At 36.1% G+C, this 20109-nt stretch overlaps 1 protein-coding gene across 1 annotated transcript in view; it reads left to right on the top strand.

The window, feature by feature from the left end:
* Window positions 1-20109, top strand: part of LOC127852603 (uncharacterized) — an 87534-nt gene that overhangs the window by 30464 nt on the left and 36961 nt on the right. Inside the window, exons 16-26 of the mRNA XM_052386553.1 lie at window positions 8144-8395; window positions 9302-9387; window positions 9699-9903; window positions 10230-10463; window positions 10772-10905; window positions 11732-11919; window positions 12083-12216; window positions 12724-12840; window positions 14825-14965; window positions 15243-15408; window positions 19773-20024. Coding sequence (XP_052242513.1) covers window positions 8144-8395; window positions 9302-9387; window positions 9699-9903; window positions 10230-10463; window positions 10772-10905; window positions 11732-11919; window positions 12083-12216; window positions 12724-12840; window positions 14825-14965; window positions 15243-15408; window positions 19773-20024 — 1909 coding nt within the window. The remainder of the gene's footprint in view (window positions 1-8143; window positions 8396-9301; window positions 9388-9698; window positions 9904-10229; window positions 10464-10771; window positions 10906-11731; window positions 11920-12082; window positions 12217-12723; window positions 12841-14824; window positions 14966-15242; window positions 15409-19772; window positions 20025-20109) is intronic.

Raw genomic sequence — 20109 nt, 5'->3', positions numbered from 1 at the left:
CATTTAACTAGTTTAATGACCCGATTCCAAAATATTTTGCCTCCCAATAAACATCACAAAATGTAATAGAATGCACAAAGTATTCACTAACAGATCTCTTTAATATTAAACGAGTAAAAAGTGGGATATAAAAGGCCGCAGCGAAAAAACAGCCGGTGGTAACCACGAGCCCAACGAAAAATCGGCTACTCACTCGTGGAAACCTGTTACTTTGAAAATATACCTACCGGAGGTGGATGAGCACACGATAAAATTACAAAACGTGAAGTAACACCGTTATAGTAGCAACACCGTGTACCCAAAATAAAAAATGCTATTGCTCATCAAGCGACCGAACTAGGAAGAACCATATACTTTGCTGGGCTAAACCTAGTTCTACCAATCGCTTGACCATTGTATCCACTTTTACATGATAATCGCCATGACACTTTTAATGACACACTATAACTTTTACTTGATCACTACACTTGTGATCGCACTTTTTTCGCACTTGCGAATTACATACTTAATCGGACATTGATCACTACACTTGTGATCACACTTTTGCGCACTTGCGATAACACTTACTTGATCACTACACTTGTGATCTTTTACATACTTAATCGGACATTGATCACTACACTTGTGATCACACTTTTTGCGCACTTGCGTTAACACTTACTTGATCACTACACTTGTGATCCAATACTTTTACTTGTACCTTTAACATACTTAATCGGACATTGATCACTACACTTGTGATCACACTTTTTCGCACTTGCGATAATATACTTAATCGGACATTGATCACTACACTTGTGATCACACTTTTTCGCACTTGCGATAATACTTTTACTTGATCACTACACTTGTGATCACTTTTATCGCCACACTTGCGATAATATTACTTGTACCTTTTTAAATCTTAATCGGACATTAAAATACAACTTATCGTTCAGGCAGCGATTTGACACCTAAACGTTTTTTACCCTACGGTATTGCTACTATTTTTTATTCTGTTCAAGCAGCTTAAACTTTAATAACTTGGAATTACCCGAAAGGACAAGGATGATAAACTACGCAAGTAGTCACAGAGTCCATTCAGATAAATGTAAACTTGGAATTACCCGAAAGGACAAGGATGATAAACTACGCAAGTAGTCACAGAGTCCATTCAGATAAATGTATAAATGCGCATGCCCATCCGACCCCCGGCAAACAGAATTTTCCGGCACTGCGACAGGAAGGCAAATGCAACAAGCAATATATGACAATAAAATTACAAGACATAATAAAACATAAAAAGGCTCATATGACAATAAAAAAAAAAAAAAAAAAAAAAAAAAAAACAGACAGAATATAAAAAACGACGCCAAAGTGAATGTTCGGATATGGAAGTGGCATCAAAAACTCCTGTGCACTTATATTAAACACGAGACAGTTCATTGTTCACCGGCAGAATGCATGTGCTCTATATAAACGTGCGACAGTGCGTTTGTCCATTGTAGCATTCGATGAAGACAGTCCAAGCGCCGAGTCACGCTGTCCGCTGGAAAGCGCCCCAGTTGTACAAGACCAAGTTTGGCACCATCTCGATCGACTGTAAGGGGTGTGGCCTGGCCCCGGCACCAAAATGGGTGTGAATGTCTGCTATCAGATTTTAGGATCCCGCCATGAGCCGGTGTACATGTACTGGAAATAGAGAACTTGCCGGCAGAATCGTATAGCTCAAATGTATAGTCCATTTATGTGCAAGATATGTTTTTAAATCGACTCTGAGCATCTTAAAATGTGGATGTCGGACCAGTCGAGATATTAATCAGGGTGCGGTGGGTGGGGTTTGTTGACGATCCGAACAAAAGCACAGGCAGTTTGCAAAAGGCGGAATGACGTAATATCACGTGGTACGGAAATGCGTAATTTCATTGTTTTAACGAACTCTACCGAAGCATTCCGTACACAACGTTACATCCGTAATCGTATCTATAAAATCCAGCAAACAACATTCGTTTCCGCGAAAATAAATATTATTAATTTATATTCAGAAATTAATAAGTCTTATTTTACGACTGCAACGATAAAACAACACATTACTCCATTTAACTAGTTTAATGACCCGATTCCAAAATATTTTGCCTCCCAATAAACATCACAAAATGTAATAGAATGCACAAAGTATTCACTAACAGATCTCTTTAATATTAAACGAGTAAAAAGTGGGATATAAAAGGCCGCAGCGAAAAAAACAGCCGGTGGTAACCACGAGCCCAACGAAAAATCGGCTACTCACTCGTGGAAACCTGTTACTTTGAAAATATACCTACCGGAGGTGGATGAGCACACGATAAAATTACAAAACGTGAAGTAACACCGTTATAGTAGCAACACCGTGTACCCAAAATAAAAAATGCTATTGCTCATCAAGCGACCGAACTAGGAAGAACCATATACTTTGCTGGGCTAAACCTAGTTCTACCAATCGCTTGACCATTGTATCCACTTTTACATGATAATCGCCATGACACTTTTAATGACACACTATAACTTTTACTTGATCACTACACTTGTGATCGCACTTTTTTCGCACTTGCGAATTACATACTTAATCGGACATTGATCACTACACTTGTGATCACACTTTTGCGCACTTGCGATAACACTTACTTGATCACTACACTTGTGATCTTTTACATACTTAATCGGACATTGATCACTACACTTGTGATCACACTTTTTGCGCACTTGCGTTAACACTTACTTGATCACTACACTTGTGATCCAATACTTTTACTTGTACCTTTAACATACTTAATCGGACATTGATCACTACACTTGTGATCACACTTTTTCGCACTTGCGATAATATACTTAATCGGACATTGATCACTACACTTGTGATCACACTTTTTCGCACTTGCGATAATACTTTTACTTGATCACTACACTTGTGATCACTTTTATCGCCACACTTGCGATAATATTACTTGTACCTTTTTAAATCTTAATCGGACATTAAAATACAACTTATCGTTCAGGCAGCGATTTGACACCTAAACGTTTTTTACCCTACGGTATTGCTACTATTTTTTATTCTGTTCAAGCAGCTTAAACTTTAATAACTTGGAATTACCCGAAAGGACAAGGATGATAAACTACGCAAGTAGTCACAGAGTCCATTCAGATAAATGTAAACTTGGAATTACCCGAAAGGACAAGGATGATAAACTACGCAAGTAGTCACAGAGTCCATTCAGATAAATGTATAAATGCGCATGCCCATCCGACCCCCGGCAAACAGAATTTTCCGCCACAATAAATTTCCCAAATTTATCCCCCACAAATTCTGGATTAGCCCTTTAACAGAACTTTAAGATGACGTCGCGAATGCAATCCAAATACGATTCGAGGCCAACATCCGACAGATGCACACCATCGCTCCGAAAAAATCCTGGCGTCGCGGAATCGATCGGCCCCGACACTATTTCGTGCTTGGTAAACTTTTTCGCGCGCGGCCGACCCCAGCGATTGATGTGCGATCACACTTTTACTTATCACACTTTGACTTGAGCGCTACACTTGCGATCATACCACTTTTTATACCAATGGTCACTTGACCATTACACACTTGTTAACTCGGACATTTAGTACCAATGGTCACTTGACAATTACACGCTTTACCAATGGTCACTTGACCATTACGCACTTTTTAACTCGGACATTAAATACCAATGGTCACTTTACCATTACACAATTTTTAACTCGGACATTTAATACCACGGACATTTAATACCAATGGTCACTTGACCATTACACACTTTTTAACTCGGACATAACTCGGACATTAAATATATCTCGGACATTTAATACCAATAAGCGCACTATTTCGTGCTTGGTAAACTTTTCAGCGCGCAGCCGACCCCAGCGATTGATCTGCGATCACACTTTTACTTATCACACTTTTACTTGATCGCTACACTTGAAATCATACCACTTTTTATACCAATGGTCGCTTGACCATTACACACTTTTTAACTCGGACATTTAGTACCAATGGTCACTTGACCATTACACACTTTAACAATGGTCACTTGACCATTACGCACTTTTTAACTCGGACATTAAATACCAATGGTCACTTGACCATTACACAATTTTTAACTCGGACATTTAATACCACGGACATGTAATACCAATGGTCACTTGACCATTACACACTTTTTAACTCGGACATAACTCGGACATTTAATACATCTCGGACATTTTATACCAATAAGCGCTATACAAGTTTTTTCCCTGCTGCATTGCTACTATTTTTAAAGCCTAACTTTTAAATTAGGTTGATATACTACGCCTGAAATCCAGGGTCCATTCAAGCCAATGTGTTGATTCATAGTCGCTAAGGTTATGGACCGACTTTATGGGGTCGTACTGCGAGGTAGTCTGTAAACGACCGAACTGGACACAACGCATACTCCGGCTCGTATGGGATCCTAATTGTGACCGGAATACCGCGCTGATTTGTTTTATGTTTCCTGAGTGTGACCATTATGGCGTGTTTATCCCCCGTGACCCTAACGTGGGCTATTTGCAACTGATAACTGTATGTTGCTGTTGCTACCAATTCACTGACTCGGAACGGACCGAAATAGGCCAGAGTAAACATAGCATTGAATAGTGAGCGCTCGAAGTCATTATAACACACCTTTGCTAATTGCGAGATAATAACCGTCAAGACCTTGCGAGTGATTGGTGCCCGCGTATCAACCGTTTGTCGCGAGCGAGAACAGTCCTCAAGCATTTTCTTCACTACAAAAAATGTTACTTATATCGTACTAGCCCATGTATTTATGAATATAACTCAAACCAGAAATGTAGCTCCTGATAGATTTAGGTGATAGACCCTTTTCAAAACAATAGGCTACAAAGCGAACAACATGTTGTTGATCCGCGGGCCAATTGTTGTTTAGACTATATGCAGATCGAAAATTGTTGAACATAATATTTTTATTTTTTAAATCCTCGCCCAGAGAAACAGTGCAACTACAATTGGAAATAATTCGAGAAAAGTTATGTCACTAGTTACGCCCTTTTGCCGCCATAAATTAGGCCAACGAGCGTTACACCAGTGACCTTTAAAATAAATCCCAAAAACCGAAACCAGACCCGCCAGCACTATCTGTAAACAATCAGTGTCAACATTGAATAACCAGTATCGGTCATGGAAAAACGACACGCCGTTGTAATCGCGCAAAAATGTCAACCACATTTCGAGGTCTTGCCTAACAGCACGTGTTTATACGTATGCGGTGGAATGCTTTTGTTATGTCACAGGTGGTGTTAATTAATCAAAACGGGCGGCCGACTGGGATTGCCCTGCACACGAAGTTAAGAGACCTTATTAACGATTGCTTTTGCTTTAGGTTATTTTTATTTTTATTTTTTTTGTTTCTGCACGATGGTGTGAATTTATTCCCGTAACTCAACGATTTTTATTTAAGAATGCGGACTACTAGTTCCGCCGAATCTTATTCTAAGCCTAAGAACACGATTATTTCCGTGGGCCCTTCTGTTTTCTCCGTGGCTAACGGCACGTTTAGCTCGTGCATGCAATTGATAAACGAATCCATCACCTTGCGGTAACCTAGCTCAGATTTATCGCCACCCAGAAAATCGTCTAAATAGTGTATAAGCTTGCCCGCTGACATTTTACTCTTAACGCAGAATTCAAGGAATGAGGAAAACTGTTCAAATGTTTTGCAACTGACTTAAGCTCCGAATGGTAATGCTTTTTCCACATAAAACATACCATTAAACTGTATGCCCAGTATTTCGAAATCTTCTCGCCGAACTGGCAGTAGGCGAGATGCAATCTTAAGATCCATTTTGGAAAGTTTACAGTGTCGCCCTAAATCTTGAACCATGTGAACCGCCTCATCGAAATTTGTGTACTGAGCGGATGAGTATTTTTTATCAATGAAGTCATTAACCGAGTTACCCTCTGGAAAAGAAAGGTGATGAATCATCCTAAATTCACCTGGTGTCTTTTTTGGCACCAAGCCAACTGGGGAAACCATGAAATTAGAAAAAGGTTGTTCGCTGAAAGGCCCAGCCAACCTTCCCGCCAAAATCTCATTATTTATCTTATCTTGAATTATGTCAGCATTTGCGATTGCAAGCTTTAATTTTTTACTAAATCTACTGACTCTGGGTCCGTTATAATGCATTGAAAACCCATTTGTAAAAAACATTTAAAAGGTCATTTCGATCTGTAGAATTATACGATGTTAAATATTCACGTAATATTTTGCTATTCACCGGCGCTGGTGCGAGATTAAGTAGGTCATTACAGGGAAAGTTAATGCAAAATCTCCTGCACTTTATCGCGTCGCGTGCTATGGTAGAGTGACGCATAAATCAAGAAAGCGACCGACCACCGTTCGATGTTATGAATTTTATCCCTACACTCCTTAGGGCGCTGTTCAAGAGTGCCCTCTGCCGAAAGTTGCAAAACACTACCGTTACAAAAAGCGGATAATTCGAAGGCACCTTTTAACAGCCAATTGACATATTCGCCTCTAGAAATTTGTTGTTTCAATGCGGCTGGCACGTGCGCAGCCAAGTCATCGTTTGATAAGCGCGTTAATTCCTGACAACTATATCATGTTTTGACCCTGATTGATAGCCGAAGCAAGAGATTGAACTTTTATTGTATTTTCGATTACCGGGAAACTTAAGAGTTGATTCCCCGCTAACACCGCACCCCTCAACGTTACGTGTATTAATAGGAGGAACGATTTTAGATGCCCTTAGATCTATTATCTTCTCAAAATCAATAAAGCCTCTACCTGGGTCCGGTTGTAAGGGCCGGGTATCGTCCTCTCCAACCTCTTCCGCATTTTCCGGTAATTTCCGCTTTGTTCCACGCGGCATTATTTCAGATGATTCGAGATTTAATTTAAATAAAGTTTGTTGACGATCCGAACAAAAGCACAGGCAGTTTGCAAAAGGCGGAATGACGTAATATCACGTGGTACGGAAATGCGTAATTTCATTGTTTTAACGAACTCTACCGAAGCATTCCGTACACAACGTTACATCCGTAATCGTATCTATAAAAACCAGCAAACAACATTCGTTTCCGCGAAAATAAATATTATTAATTTATATTCAGAAATTAATAAGTCTTATATAACTTCTTTTATTAATTTGTGTAAGCATTTTATGATAGTTGTACATAAATACAATATGTTTAATAACTTTATGCAACATCTCAAATTATCAGCGGCAACATGGTTATGGCGTATTTATTGGTGGGAAGGGTAATCTGTTTGAACTTGAGTAGGATGGATACACTGTACAATTCTCTAAGTCATAGGTGAATGCTGTGGAATGAACCTGGCCAAAATGCAGATGGTATAAAGCTGATCAATATTTGAAAATTCTAAATTTACTGTCATTAGAAGTTATTAATACTTTTAAAAAGTCTCAAACCATGTCAATAAAAACTAATCTTTACACACAACAAAGATAAAAATGTCCGACTCAAAGGCAAAATCCACTCAAGGGTGAGTTACCCTACTGTGGCAATAGAAGCTGTAACCTTAAATTGTGTGGTGAAACAAATTTGTTTTCATATTTTGGATCTAGGTATTCCCATAGACAATTTTATTTCTCAAAGTTTGTATATTCCTTCTGTTGTTATTATTTAAAAATATTTATAAAATGATGTATGACTAGTGATTGGTATTTTCCTAGTTTCCTTGAGGGGACATATTAACATTTGTGTGCATATGTTTTCTTTATTCCAATTGTATTTCTTTCTTTTCTATCATAAATGCATGTTTCATGCGTTTATTTATTAATATCTATATGGAGAAAAAGTCTTGCTTTATCAATATTTATGTACATAAGAGTTGCATTTGTTAAATGTCTATGAGAAAAATTGGGAACAAAATGTAGGGTTGGCAACTTAGATTGTCTGAGAATCCTTGATTTTTTTCGTAAATGTTTCTTTAACTTTGATTAAATGCGCAGAATACCATGGTTATAGGAAATATTTGAAGGAAAAACAAAAAATGAATGTTGTATTACAGTTCTAAAACCTTAAAAAATATCCACAATCTTCACACCAGTTGTCAAAAGCTTATATTTTGTTCTTTTGAAGGAAACTATGTTGAATACAGTCTTGAACGTGACAAGGCACCTGTAGATATCAACAGTTATTCCACAAGGTGGGTCACAGTTGCTGATGTTCATGCATGTCGAAGCCAGTGCACAAGTAGAGGCTCAAACTGTGATAGGTTTACATATCGAGCTTCTGGCACTCGGTGCTACTTTTGGTTTCCTAGTGACTTGCCTACCTTTGGAACACAAGTGGGCTACGACACCTTTACCAAGCACGAGTCACAGCAAACAGGTGAGACACATTATGTACTTAGTTGGCTTATATAACTAAATCATGAGGTTTGCCTGTTTCAAAAATTGTAGTTCATTTAGAGTTTTTCAATTTTAATGATATATTATACACAGGGATCATATTTTCCCGCACCATCAATCGGTCCCGATTTAAATGGGGAAAAATTATTTGTGTGCAAGGCATAAGCTAGTGAAATTATCGATTGATATTGACATGGGGTTATTCACGCATGACTAATACACAACCGCGCGAATCTTCGCTGATTGGGCATACTCTGATACTAGTCGGCTGACGTGCAATAAACTGGTCCAGACCGATATAGAGACTGCAGCGAATGTTTATCACACATAATCGAGATCAGAATGTAATTAGGGTGTGTTAGCATGTTCACTGTGTAATCGATTTCATGACATGGCAATTTTAGCAAACAGAATCGGACCGAGTGTTTCGGATTTTCAATCGGTCTTTCATGACCCCAATCGGTCTAGGACCGACAAAACCGAAAAAAATATGATCCCCGATTATACATCACCTTTTAGCTTACCAAAATAAGGCACTTTTTCTTGTATGTGATAATTGTCACTTAATAGAAAAAAACTTTGTTTTGGTGTTACTGGATATTTCATTGACTGTTATACTTTTGATTTATAACATCAACATTTATGTTGTTTTCAGAAGTCTGAAGAAATTTATAAGCATGTTTGAGAGACATTAAACATGTAAAAAAAGGTTAATATTGCAATAAGGAGTAAAATAACAGTGGTATTATTCTTTGCTTAATATCTGTACACAAGTTTTGTTGTGTAAAGTAAAAGGTTAATAACTCGCATACCATTATGTGTTGTTTCATTAAGTTGAATCTTGAATGGCTGCCATTTCATATGTGTTTTTTTGTTCTATTTACAGATGACTTTTGGACTATGAGATATAATGTATTAGCCCCATCTACATTTCCTGTAGCTGAAAGTGAACGCTTAAATGATCTTACAAATGTAAGTATACATTTAAATTACCAGTAATTGAAGATGTTTTTTATTTTGATGGCAACCATTTTAATAATGAATAACGCATTTAAAAAAAAATCTCTGTCATAATATTCAAATAACTTTTAGTTTATAAGTTTCTTTTGTTAAATCTGCTTTATTTTTAGATCAATAATTTATTCTTATGTTTGTGTAATATTTGACTATAGTCTGGCAAAAAGTTCACTCACTCCCAAACATTCTGAAACAGATTTTGTATACTTCAATGTGACAAGTGAAATCAATTGTCAACTCCTTTATTGAAGAAATCTGTTTTGCAGCTTGGATTGCACATATGCCATGGGTTTGCGCCCATCGATGTGCGATGCTGCCCTGTTGGTCAGGACTGCACTGGCAAGGCTCTGGACCCTACCAAGTGTGCTGACGTGGACCGTTCCAACCTAGTGGATGGAGGAAACCCTGGTGTGAGGACTGCCAACGATCCCACAAACTATGATGTGCAGTTCAAATGCTCCTTAAATAGAGGTGAGTTACCGTAATCAAGACTTGTATGTGTATACATGTGTGCTAAAAAAATATTTGTTTTTCACGACAGTTCCTTTTTAAAATTGTAAGAATCTGTTGTAGTTTGTTTTTTTGTTCTTAATAAACATTGTAAGTATTTATAATTCACTTATAATAAAACATTGAAGTGAATATTTTAAACTTCTCAATATGGACACATCTATAACTTAAGTGCTTATATAACTCAAGCATTTTAGTCATCCTTTGTGCCCTCGAGTTAAAGAAGTTTTATTTTATTATTTTTCAGTTCTCTTCGTATTGAATGTGATTTGTTCTTTTGTCTTCAGTGTTTTTGTCTAATACATGCACCCAGAAGAATGACTACTGTAAGCCCGATCCCTGTGTTAGAGGACAGTGCCAACTCACATTTGCTGGGTACAGTTGCTCATGTCCGAGTGGGTATACAGGGAAGAACTGTCAGACAGACATCAATGAGTGTGCCACCAACCCTTGTTCTAATGGCGGAACATGCACAGACAAGGTCAACGGTTACCTGTGTGCCTGCAAACCTGAATATACAGGTCTACTGACATTACTTTTCTTTTAAGTAAACTGATTGTAACCATATTTCTGCTACTCTAACTAGTTGATTTAGTTCTTTAGGTCTGAAATGCTTTAAAAAAAAATTATATTCAACCTTACCTCAGAAGGACCTTTCAAACACATGGATTTTTATGGCAGAATCTTGTCAATTATTTTGTTAATCTGTAAGACATGCTAACATGTAACAAGTTATCTTGTACAATTTCGTGTCAGGCTTTTAGTCTGACAGACATAAAATACTAGTGATGGACTGATGGCATTCTAATTATTGCCCTGTGATTTTTAGGAGCAACATGTGCAAGTCAAGTGAACTATTGTGTCGGTGTTTCATGCAGTGGTAATGGAACATGTATGAATAGGGATCAAGGCCCAGGTTACATGTGTAACTGCTTTCAAGGGTACACAGGCACCAATTGTGAGGTATGCAGACCAGCCAGTAGGCTATAATTTGGAAAATTATTGTTAAGTTTCCGGGAAAAAATTCAACATTATGCAATGTGGGTTATTATTTATGAACAAGTTTGATAATCGATTCTTATGAAAATATTTGCAATATAATCTGCCATAACTTGACAACTTGAAATAATTGCCAAACAATGGATTAGTAACTTATTCTATTCCTATAATAATATGTTGCTATTAAAGTGATATTATGGGCATTTTTCACTGTTAAATCGAGCTGAAAAGAATGAACAGGTCAAAAGAGTTTGTTAAAATGTGGTGACTGACCAATTATCTGCAACTCATCTTGCTACCAGTTGTTTATAACAATATATATTATATTTGATATTTTACATGACTCATCCAGTCCTCTAAGCGGAAATGATCTGTAAATCAAAATTGTGTCTTTGTGTCGTATGAACGAATCTGCATAAAAACTAAATTTAGAATCACATCGTACATCGAATCATTTCTGTTGTCAGTTGTCAAAACGAAAGTTTTCTTGATATTCAAATGCATTATTTTTCTCTTTACGGGATATTGTTTGAGTATTTTTATGCTGCATTAACAAATATAAGTGTATATGAAGTGAAAACACAAAAAATAAACAACGGTTGCGATAGACACCTATAAACATAGCATATACTGTTAGATGCCCATAATATCACTAAGGATTCCTTTGTTATTATGATGATGAACGGAAAAAATTGTCAAAAACTAAGTGGTCTCAAACACACCTAAAAGGTTTGGCATTTTTGGTTTATTTTCTTGATATAAGAGGTATATAATGTTTATTTCTTGACAGAGTCAGATTAACTTCTGTGCCAGTCAACCTTGCCTGCATGGTTCTAGCTGCATACCGGCGTTGAATACGTACAGATGTGAGTGCTTGCCCGGATGGACGGGAAGGAATTGTGACACCATGATTAACTACTGCACAGGAAGTCTGTGCCAAGGGGCATGTCACCCGGTGTTCACAACCTACTACTGCGCGTAAGTCACTATCTGATATCTGGCAGCAACTAGCAGTTTAATATACTGGCTTTAATTCATTTACATTTTCTTAATGACTACACATACATCAAAATGTGTATCTGATTGGTAAATGGTTAGCCAGCTTAAGCCTCACATTGTGTAAGAAATGAAATATTTGCAGCTGTGGGGCCAACACGTATGGAGCAAACTGCCAGAACCGCCCTACCCCCTGTCAGACCTTCAACAAGTGTCAGAATTTGGGCACATGTAGCTACAACACCTCTAGTGCCATTATGGCATGTACATGTCCTGCAAGTAAGCATCTCACAACATAGAAAATGTCTTCTGCTGTCAATTAGCCTAATTTATGATTTTTGTTACAATACATTTATTGTTGTGAGATTGTTTAAATGTTGTTTTGGCTTTTATACTGCATTGAATGAAAATATTTACAAAAGCTCAGAAACAAGCCTTAAAAATAAAAACTTAAGAGAACAATACCATACATAATTGGTAAGATATTAGTTTGACCTTATCCAGACCTCAATCATTAACAATACAAAATTAGTTTCTAAGAATACTTATGCTTTGATAGATGTGTTAATATGTAGGTTTCATCTTAAACATCATCCTAATATTGTTACATTGAAAAAGTATAAAACATAAGCATAAAAAATAGAATGCAGGGGGAGCTAATTTTGGCTTCTTTTGAATAATATCTTGAGATTATGTCAAATGCCACAGCTATCAGTAGTGCTCATTTATAGCACTGAATAATGACCTGTAGATCTTGAGTCAAGAATATTGTTTTATATTTGTTAGAATACAATGGAGATGGCTGCGAATGGTTGAGGGACCTATGCAACACAGACAATCCATGCAAAAACAACGCTGATTGTAGCATCATACAGGATAATTATAAATGTACCTGTAAACCAGGTCAGAAATATATTCACATTCATGAACTATCATAAGTAAACTGAAAATCCAGCATAACCTGTTTTAGCGTTGTCAGTTTTTTCTCCAACTTTCCATTTTTGTCTCAAATGTTCACAGGAATTCTAAAAATGTCAGCACCCATCATTCTGCTTGATTTATTAGCGAGGCTTTCTTCGGAGAAAACCCGAGCTATTGTCATAGCCAGCTCGCCGTAGGCGTCGTGCTAAAACCCTAACATTGGCTCTAAAATCAAAGTGCTTCCACCTACAACTTTGAATCTTCATATGTAGATGCGCTTTGATAGTTCTACACGCCACACCCATTTTGGGTTACTAGGTCAAAGGTCAAGATCACTTTGACCTCTAAAAAAAATTAATATTTCTGACAAGCTTTTGCAGCTGAGCATGGCACCCGTTATGCGGTGCTCTTGTTGATCTATTGTAATCAATTATAAGCAATGACATACTGAAAGCATTGTAATCAATTATAAGCAATGACATACTGAAAGCATTGTAATCAATTATAAGCAATGACATACTGAAAGCATTGTAATCAATTATAAGCAATGACATACTGAAAGCATTGTAATCAATTATAAGCAATGACATACTGAAAGCATTGTAATCAATTATAAGCAATGACATACTGAAAGCATTGTAATCAATTATAAGCAATGACATACTGAAAGCATTGTAATCAATTATAAGCAATGACATACTGAAAGCATTGTAATCAATTATAAGCAATGACATACTGAAAGCATTGTAATCAATTATAAGCAATGACATACTGAAAGCATTGTAATCAATTATAAGCAATGACATACTGAAAGCATTGTAATCAATTATAAGCAATGACATACTGAAAGCATTGTAATCAATTATAAGCAATGACATACTGAAAGCATTGTAATCAATTATAAGCAATGACATACTGAAAGCATTGTAATCAATTATAAGCAATGACATACTGAAAGCATTGTAATCAATTATAAGCAATGACATACTGAAAGCATTGTAATCAAATATAAGCAATGACATACTGAAAGCATTGTAATCAATTATAAGCAATGACATACTGAAAGCATTTTACATTGAACATGTTCTATCGAACTTAAGAATTATAGACAATTTTGCTAAGTTTATCATTGCATGCTTTATGTCATTTTTTGTTTGTTGATGATATTTATTTAAATATTGTCGGATAAAATGCAAATTAAATGTGACAGGCAAAGATAAAACAGACGATATAGATACATGCAAATGCAGGTTTATTGTAAACATTAATTTAGTTCCTGTTTACCTTTTTTTTTTTAAGCACTTATCCATTTGCCATAAAAATTGCATATGAACAGCGCTGATGTGTGAACATCAGGTTACCTGATTTTGGCATGTTCAATGGGAATACAGTGGATGTTTTTTAATTCAATGTTCACAGACAATTTTGAAAACCTGCGTCTGTTTCTGTTTATGAAATTATTTATAAAATTTATTGTTAATATTGGTTACAATTATTACATTGCTTGAATTGCAGTTGTGATTATATGGGATTATCTGATATATAACAAGAATAGCTGAATGTAAGAGGGTTTATATGCCTCTATTAACAAATAATATATTTTCAACACAACATGGCATTATGTCATATAAGCTCTGAACTTAAAATGAAGTCTGTATATACAGCCGGTTTAGTGGCGCTGCCTGGTGAACTGCATAATATTGACATAGATCTGTAATGTGTTAAAATGAGTTTATGCAAGTTGTTTGATGATGAATAAACAGTCATGGATTAAAGCAGTTTGGCTTATTGAAACTGAATTTTATTGTTATTTCTTAAAGCTATATAGAATGTTGAGGCATGCTACAGAAACTTTGCTGTGTAAAAGTTCGGAAGTACAACCCTGGTATTTATAAACTGTGCATGGTGTAAAGGCTTCCACTAATTCTTACCATTATTGAAATCATTTTCATTCTTCCAATGTAAGGATACACGGGCACTAACTGTGAGACGGAGATCAATGAGTGCTCAGGACGTACGTGCCCAGGTGGTGGCCAATGTTTTGATGCTGTCAATGCCTACTACTGTCGGTGTCCACTCAAGAAGACGGGCAACAACTGTGGTCGAGGTCTGCTCATAAGTGATAATTATTGTTAATTTTGAAGTTGGGTTTCATGCATTTTGTATTTAAACAAGAATTTGTAAATTAAGTGTTTTGTTTACCTTTTACCTGAATCATGTGGTTTAAGATTTATTTGTCGACCTTGACAGCAATCAAAGAGCAGCCTTTCTTAAATGAAGTTTTTCAAATGCTGTTTGTTTTTGGACTTGTTCAATTCAAAACCTTCATAGCATATTTTATGCTTGCCTTGTTTCATTAATTTGTTTTGTTTAATGTTTTTAAGAATTTGATCGAAACTATGACTTCTACTTCAACCACCCAACTGGTATGGGCTTTGCTTGGATTCCATACTTCATTTTTGTACCTAATGTTGATGCCATGTCTGTCACCGGATGGGTTCGATATGCAGCTGCAAACGGAAAGGGGGTCTATTTCAACATGTTTATTGGGTAAGCCTTTCCACCAACAGTGCATGTTTAGTTTGTATTCATATATTTTTTGTGTGCTGTCATTAAGCCATTTTCTGCAGAGCCTAGTTTGTATTATTATGTTATCTTCTGTATTGTTAAATACACGATTTATTTGCTGTGGGCTTTATTTTTTAATCAATAGAAGTAAAAATAATATAGCCTGTTGCATATCTTGCTTCTATTATTTATGAATAGATTTATTGAATTCATGACTTCTTTAAATACTTTACTTATTTGCTGTGTCGCTTAATTTAAATAAATGGAAATAAAATTTACTATTGCCTGTTGCATATCATGGTTCTATTACTTATATATAGATTGATTGAATATATGACTTCAATTGCTAGAACTTTTGCACCAAATATTGATGGAAATGGATGTTTGACATTTAGTGTAAAAAAACTAATTTTTTCAATATTTACCAAATTAATTTTGAAGAACACAAGTAGTTTTTAGTTTGACTTTTTGAAGAAAAGGCAATCTATTTTACTCAACAAGCATTGGCGTCAATATTGGCGTGTGAATTAGTTTTATGTTTTTCAGTAAACTGGTTTCTCAGAAATTGCTTGAGTGATTTCATATAAATTTAAATAATGTCTTTCTCTTAATTAATTCCCTCACAGGCAATGTCGGGAAACTCTAGATTGAAATTTGTTGAAAATTAGGGGCCATTTTTATGTCCCCAAGTCTATACTGGGGGACAGGTTAAATTTAAGAAACATATATGCCCCATATTATAATTACCCATACCCCCCAAGGTCAAGTTCATTGTAAATAAACATAAATAACTTATATCCATACCTCTTAAGTCAAGGTTAATGCAAGGTTAATCTCACTGCTTTTAAATATAGAAAACTGGATTCTGCTAAGAAAAGAAAAAACAAGTAAAATTATTGTCATGTATTTTTTAACATAGATGGTTTGCATCAAAACTGCACTTGTAATTTCAGAAGAGGTCAAGGTCACTGTTAGTAAATATATGTCAAGGGTATTGGCTCAACTGCTCAATATCAGGCAGAGCTTTAGTATGGAAAATTTGCACATCAATATCTTACATCTAAATCTAAATATCATGTGTTGGGATGTGCGAGGTCAAAGACCATGTGTATTGTTAGTTGTTATTAGCTCATCTATTTTTTGAAAAAAAATTATGAGCTAATGTGATCACCTTGGCGTCGGCGTCCGGTGAAGTTTTGTGTTTAGGTCCACTTTTCTCTTTAAGTATTAATGCTTTTGCATTTAAACTTGGTACACTTACTTACTATCATGAGGGGACTGGGCAGGCAAAGTTAGATAATTCTGGCTTGCATTTTGACAGAATTATGTGCCCTTTTTATACTTAAAAAATTGAAAATTTTCGTTAAGTTTTGTGTGTAGGTCCACTTTTTTCCTAAAGTATCAAAGCCATTGTTTTCATACTTGTATCACTTACTAACTATTTTAAGGGTACTGTGCAGGCAAAGTTAAGTAACTCTGACTGGCATTTTGACGGAATTATGTTCCCTTTTTATACTTAGAAAATTGAAAATTTGGTTAACTTTTGTGTTTAGGTCCACTTTTTTCCTTAAGTATCAAAGCCATTGCTTTCATACTTGCAACACTTACTAACTATCCTAAGGTGACTGTGCAGGCAAAGTTATGTTACTCTGACTGGCATTTTGACAGAATTATGTGCCATTTTTATACTTAGAAAATTTGGTTAAGTTTTGTGGTTAGGTCCACTTTTTTTCCTAAAGTATCAAAGCCATTGCTTTCATACTTGCAACACCTACTAACTATCGTAAGGGGACTGTGCAGGCAAAGTTATGTTACTCTGACTGGCATTTTGACAGAATTATGTGCCATTTTTATACTTAGAAAATTGAAAATTTGGTTAAGTTTTGTGTTTAGGTCCACTTTTTTCCTAAAGTATCAAAGCCATTGTTTTCATATTTGCAACACTTACTAACTATCGTAAGGGGACTGTGCAGGCAAAGTAATGTAACTCTGGCATTTTGACGGAATTATGGACCCTTTATACTTGAAAATTTGGTTAAGTTTTGTGTTTTGGTCCACTTTACCCCTAAAGTATCATAGAGATTGCTTTCATACTTGGAACACTCGCAAACTATCATAAGAGGACTGTAAAGGACAAGTTGCATAACTCTGGTTGTTATTTTTACGGAATTATAGCCCTTTTTTGACTTAGTAACTTTGAATGTATGGTTACATTTTGTGTTTAGATCCACTTTACTTCTAAAGTATCAAGGCTATTGCTTTTAAATTTTAAATACTTTCATGCTATCATGAGGCTACTGTACCTGGCAAGTTGAATTTTACCTTGACCTTTGAATGACCTTGACTCTCAAGGTCAAATTATTAAATCTTGCTAAAATTGCCATAACTTCTTTATTTATGATTAGATTCGATTGATACTTTAACAAAACAACTCTTACCTGACATACCACAATTGACTCCGTCCAAACCATCCCCCCCCCTCCCCGAATCCCACTCCCACGAATCCCCCCATTATTTTTTTTTTAAAATTAAAGATCATCTAATAAATGACCACCACACCCTCACACTATACCCCAACCCACCCCCTAACCAAAAAAAATAATTTTTATGCCCCCAGTAGGGTGGCATAAAGCAGATGACTTGTCCGTCAGTATGTCAGTCAGTTGTCTGTCAGCCCAAAAAAAACTTTGGCCATAACTTTTTCTTTTTTTAAGATAGCAACTTTATATTTGGCTTGCATGTGTATCTCATGGAACTGCACATTTTGAGGGGTGAAAGGTCAAGGTCATCCTTCAAGGTCAAGGTCATCCTTCAAGGTCAAAGGTCAAAAAACTAATAAAAAATTTCAAAGCGGCATTATCATGAAGCTGCACATTTTGAGTGGTGCAAGTTCAAGGTCATTGTTCAAGGTCATGGTTATCCTTCAAGGTCAAAGGTAAAAAAAAATAATCAAAGCAGCGTTATCATGAAGCTGCACATTTTGAGTGGTGTAGGTTCAAGGTCAAGGTCATCCTTCAAGGTCAAACAAAATATTAAAAACAATGAAAGCGGCGTTATCATGAAGCTGCACATTTTGAGTGGTGGAAGGTCAAGGTCATCCTTCAAGGTCAAATTATTTTTTTTATTCAAAGCCACGTTATCATGAAGCTGCACATTTTGAGTGATGGAAGTTCAAGGTTAGGGTGATCTTTCAAGGTCAAGGTCATCCTTCAAGGTCAAAGTATTTTTTTTATATAAATTCAAAGCGTCGTTCTCATGAAGCTGCACATTTTGAGTGGTGGAAGTTCAAGGTCAAGGCCATTCTTCAAGGTCAAGGTCATCCTTCAAGGTCAATGGTCAAATAAAATAATCAAAGCGGCGTTATCATGAAGATGCACATTTTGAGTGGTGGAAGTTCAAGGTCAAAGTCATCCTTCAAGGTCAAAAAAATAATATTTCAAAGCGGCCTTCTCATAAGCTGCACATTTTGAGTGGTGGAAGTTCAAGGTCAAGGTCATCCTTCAATGTCAAAGGTAAAAAATAACAAACAATTTTTTTTAAGCGGTGCAATAGGGGGTATTGTGTTTCTGACAAACACATCACTTTATTTTTCAAACATGGTTAAAAAACACAAATATTTATTTTTATTATTTTATTTTTGAAATACTGTCCAACCATCCCAACCAAGAATCCCCCCCCCCCCTCCCCAGAAAAAAAATTCATTTTTTTTTTGCATTTTTGGAAGATAATGTAATAAATGACCACACCCCCACACTAAACACCCCTCTCCACTCCACCCCTCCTTCCTTTGTGATTGAAATTGAGATAGGTCCCTACACCTTTAAAAAGAAAAATAGATGAGCGGTCTGCACCCGCAAGGCATTGCTCTTGTTGAATAATTGTTCGTACTCAATGGCTTGAAAACAAATACACTGTAACTCCAATATAAAGTGCTCCGTTATAACGCTGAATCCAATAGAGCTTTTGTAATGAAACTTTATACAGAGATTCTTATTTCCATGGTTTTCACTTGGGTGTGGTGGGAATCTTCATATCTGAAGAATGATTGAATTAATGGGATGCAAGCTTACATACATTGAACAAGTTCATTTATGTTATCATTTCTGGCTCATTGGGTTAAAGTGAACAGTCTACGTCACTGTAAGTTAATATAGATAACAGCTTCCAATCAAAATCAAGGTTTTTGAATATCACAGGACATTTTGCAAATAAGAAAAGATTTTAAAAACTTGATGGCTAACATAATTTGACTACTGTAAAAACAGTTTGGTTTAGGAAAAAAAGCCAAAATAAAGCTAAAATAGTATAGAACACTGTCTTCAGACAGCTCTTGTTTAATATTATAGTGACCGGCTTGAGACAGCCAAGAAATTCTTGGAATTCAATGAACTTGGCGTGAAAATTCACCTTCCAAATGGAATCATCATTCAACACGAGCTGTCTCGTACCGTGCAAGTTAATGATGGCAACTGGCACTATATCACATTGAACTTCAACATGGTCTCCAAGGCTATGAGGCTGTACCTGGACACTGTTTACCATCAGCCTGAGCAGACGGTAGACATTTCCAGTCTCAAGGTCAACAACAACGGTTTCAGGTAAAAACTTGCAAAAGCTTAAAACATTAAAGAGGGTTTTTTGTTTCTGAGCAATGATGCAGTGTTTCTTTCAGTGTCCTCTTGT

Source organism: Dreissena polymorpha, chromosome 12 (assembly GCF_020536995.1).
Source record: "Dreissena polymorpha isolate Duluth1 chromosome 12, UMN_Dpol_1.0, whole genome shotgun sequence".
NCBI lineage: Eukaryota > Metazoa > Mollusca > Bivalvia > Myida > Dreissenidae > Dreissena > Dreissena polymorpha.
Note: the sequence above shows the minus strand (reverse complement) of the source record. Positions and strands in the feature narration are given on the sequence as shown.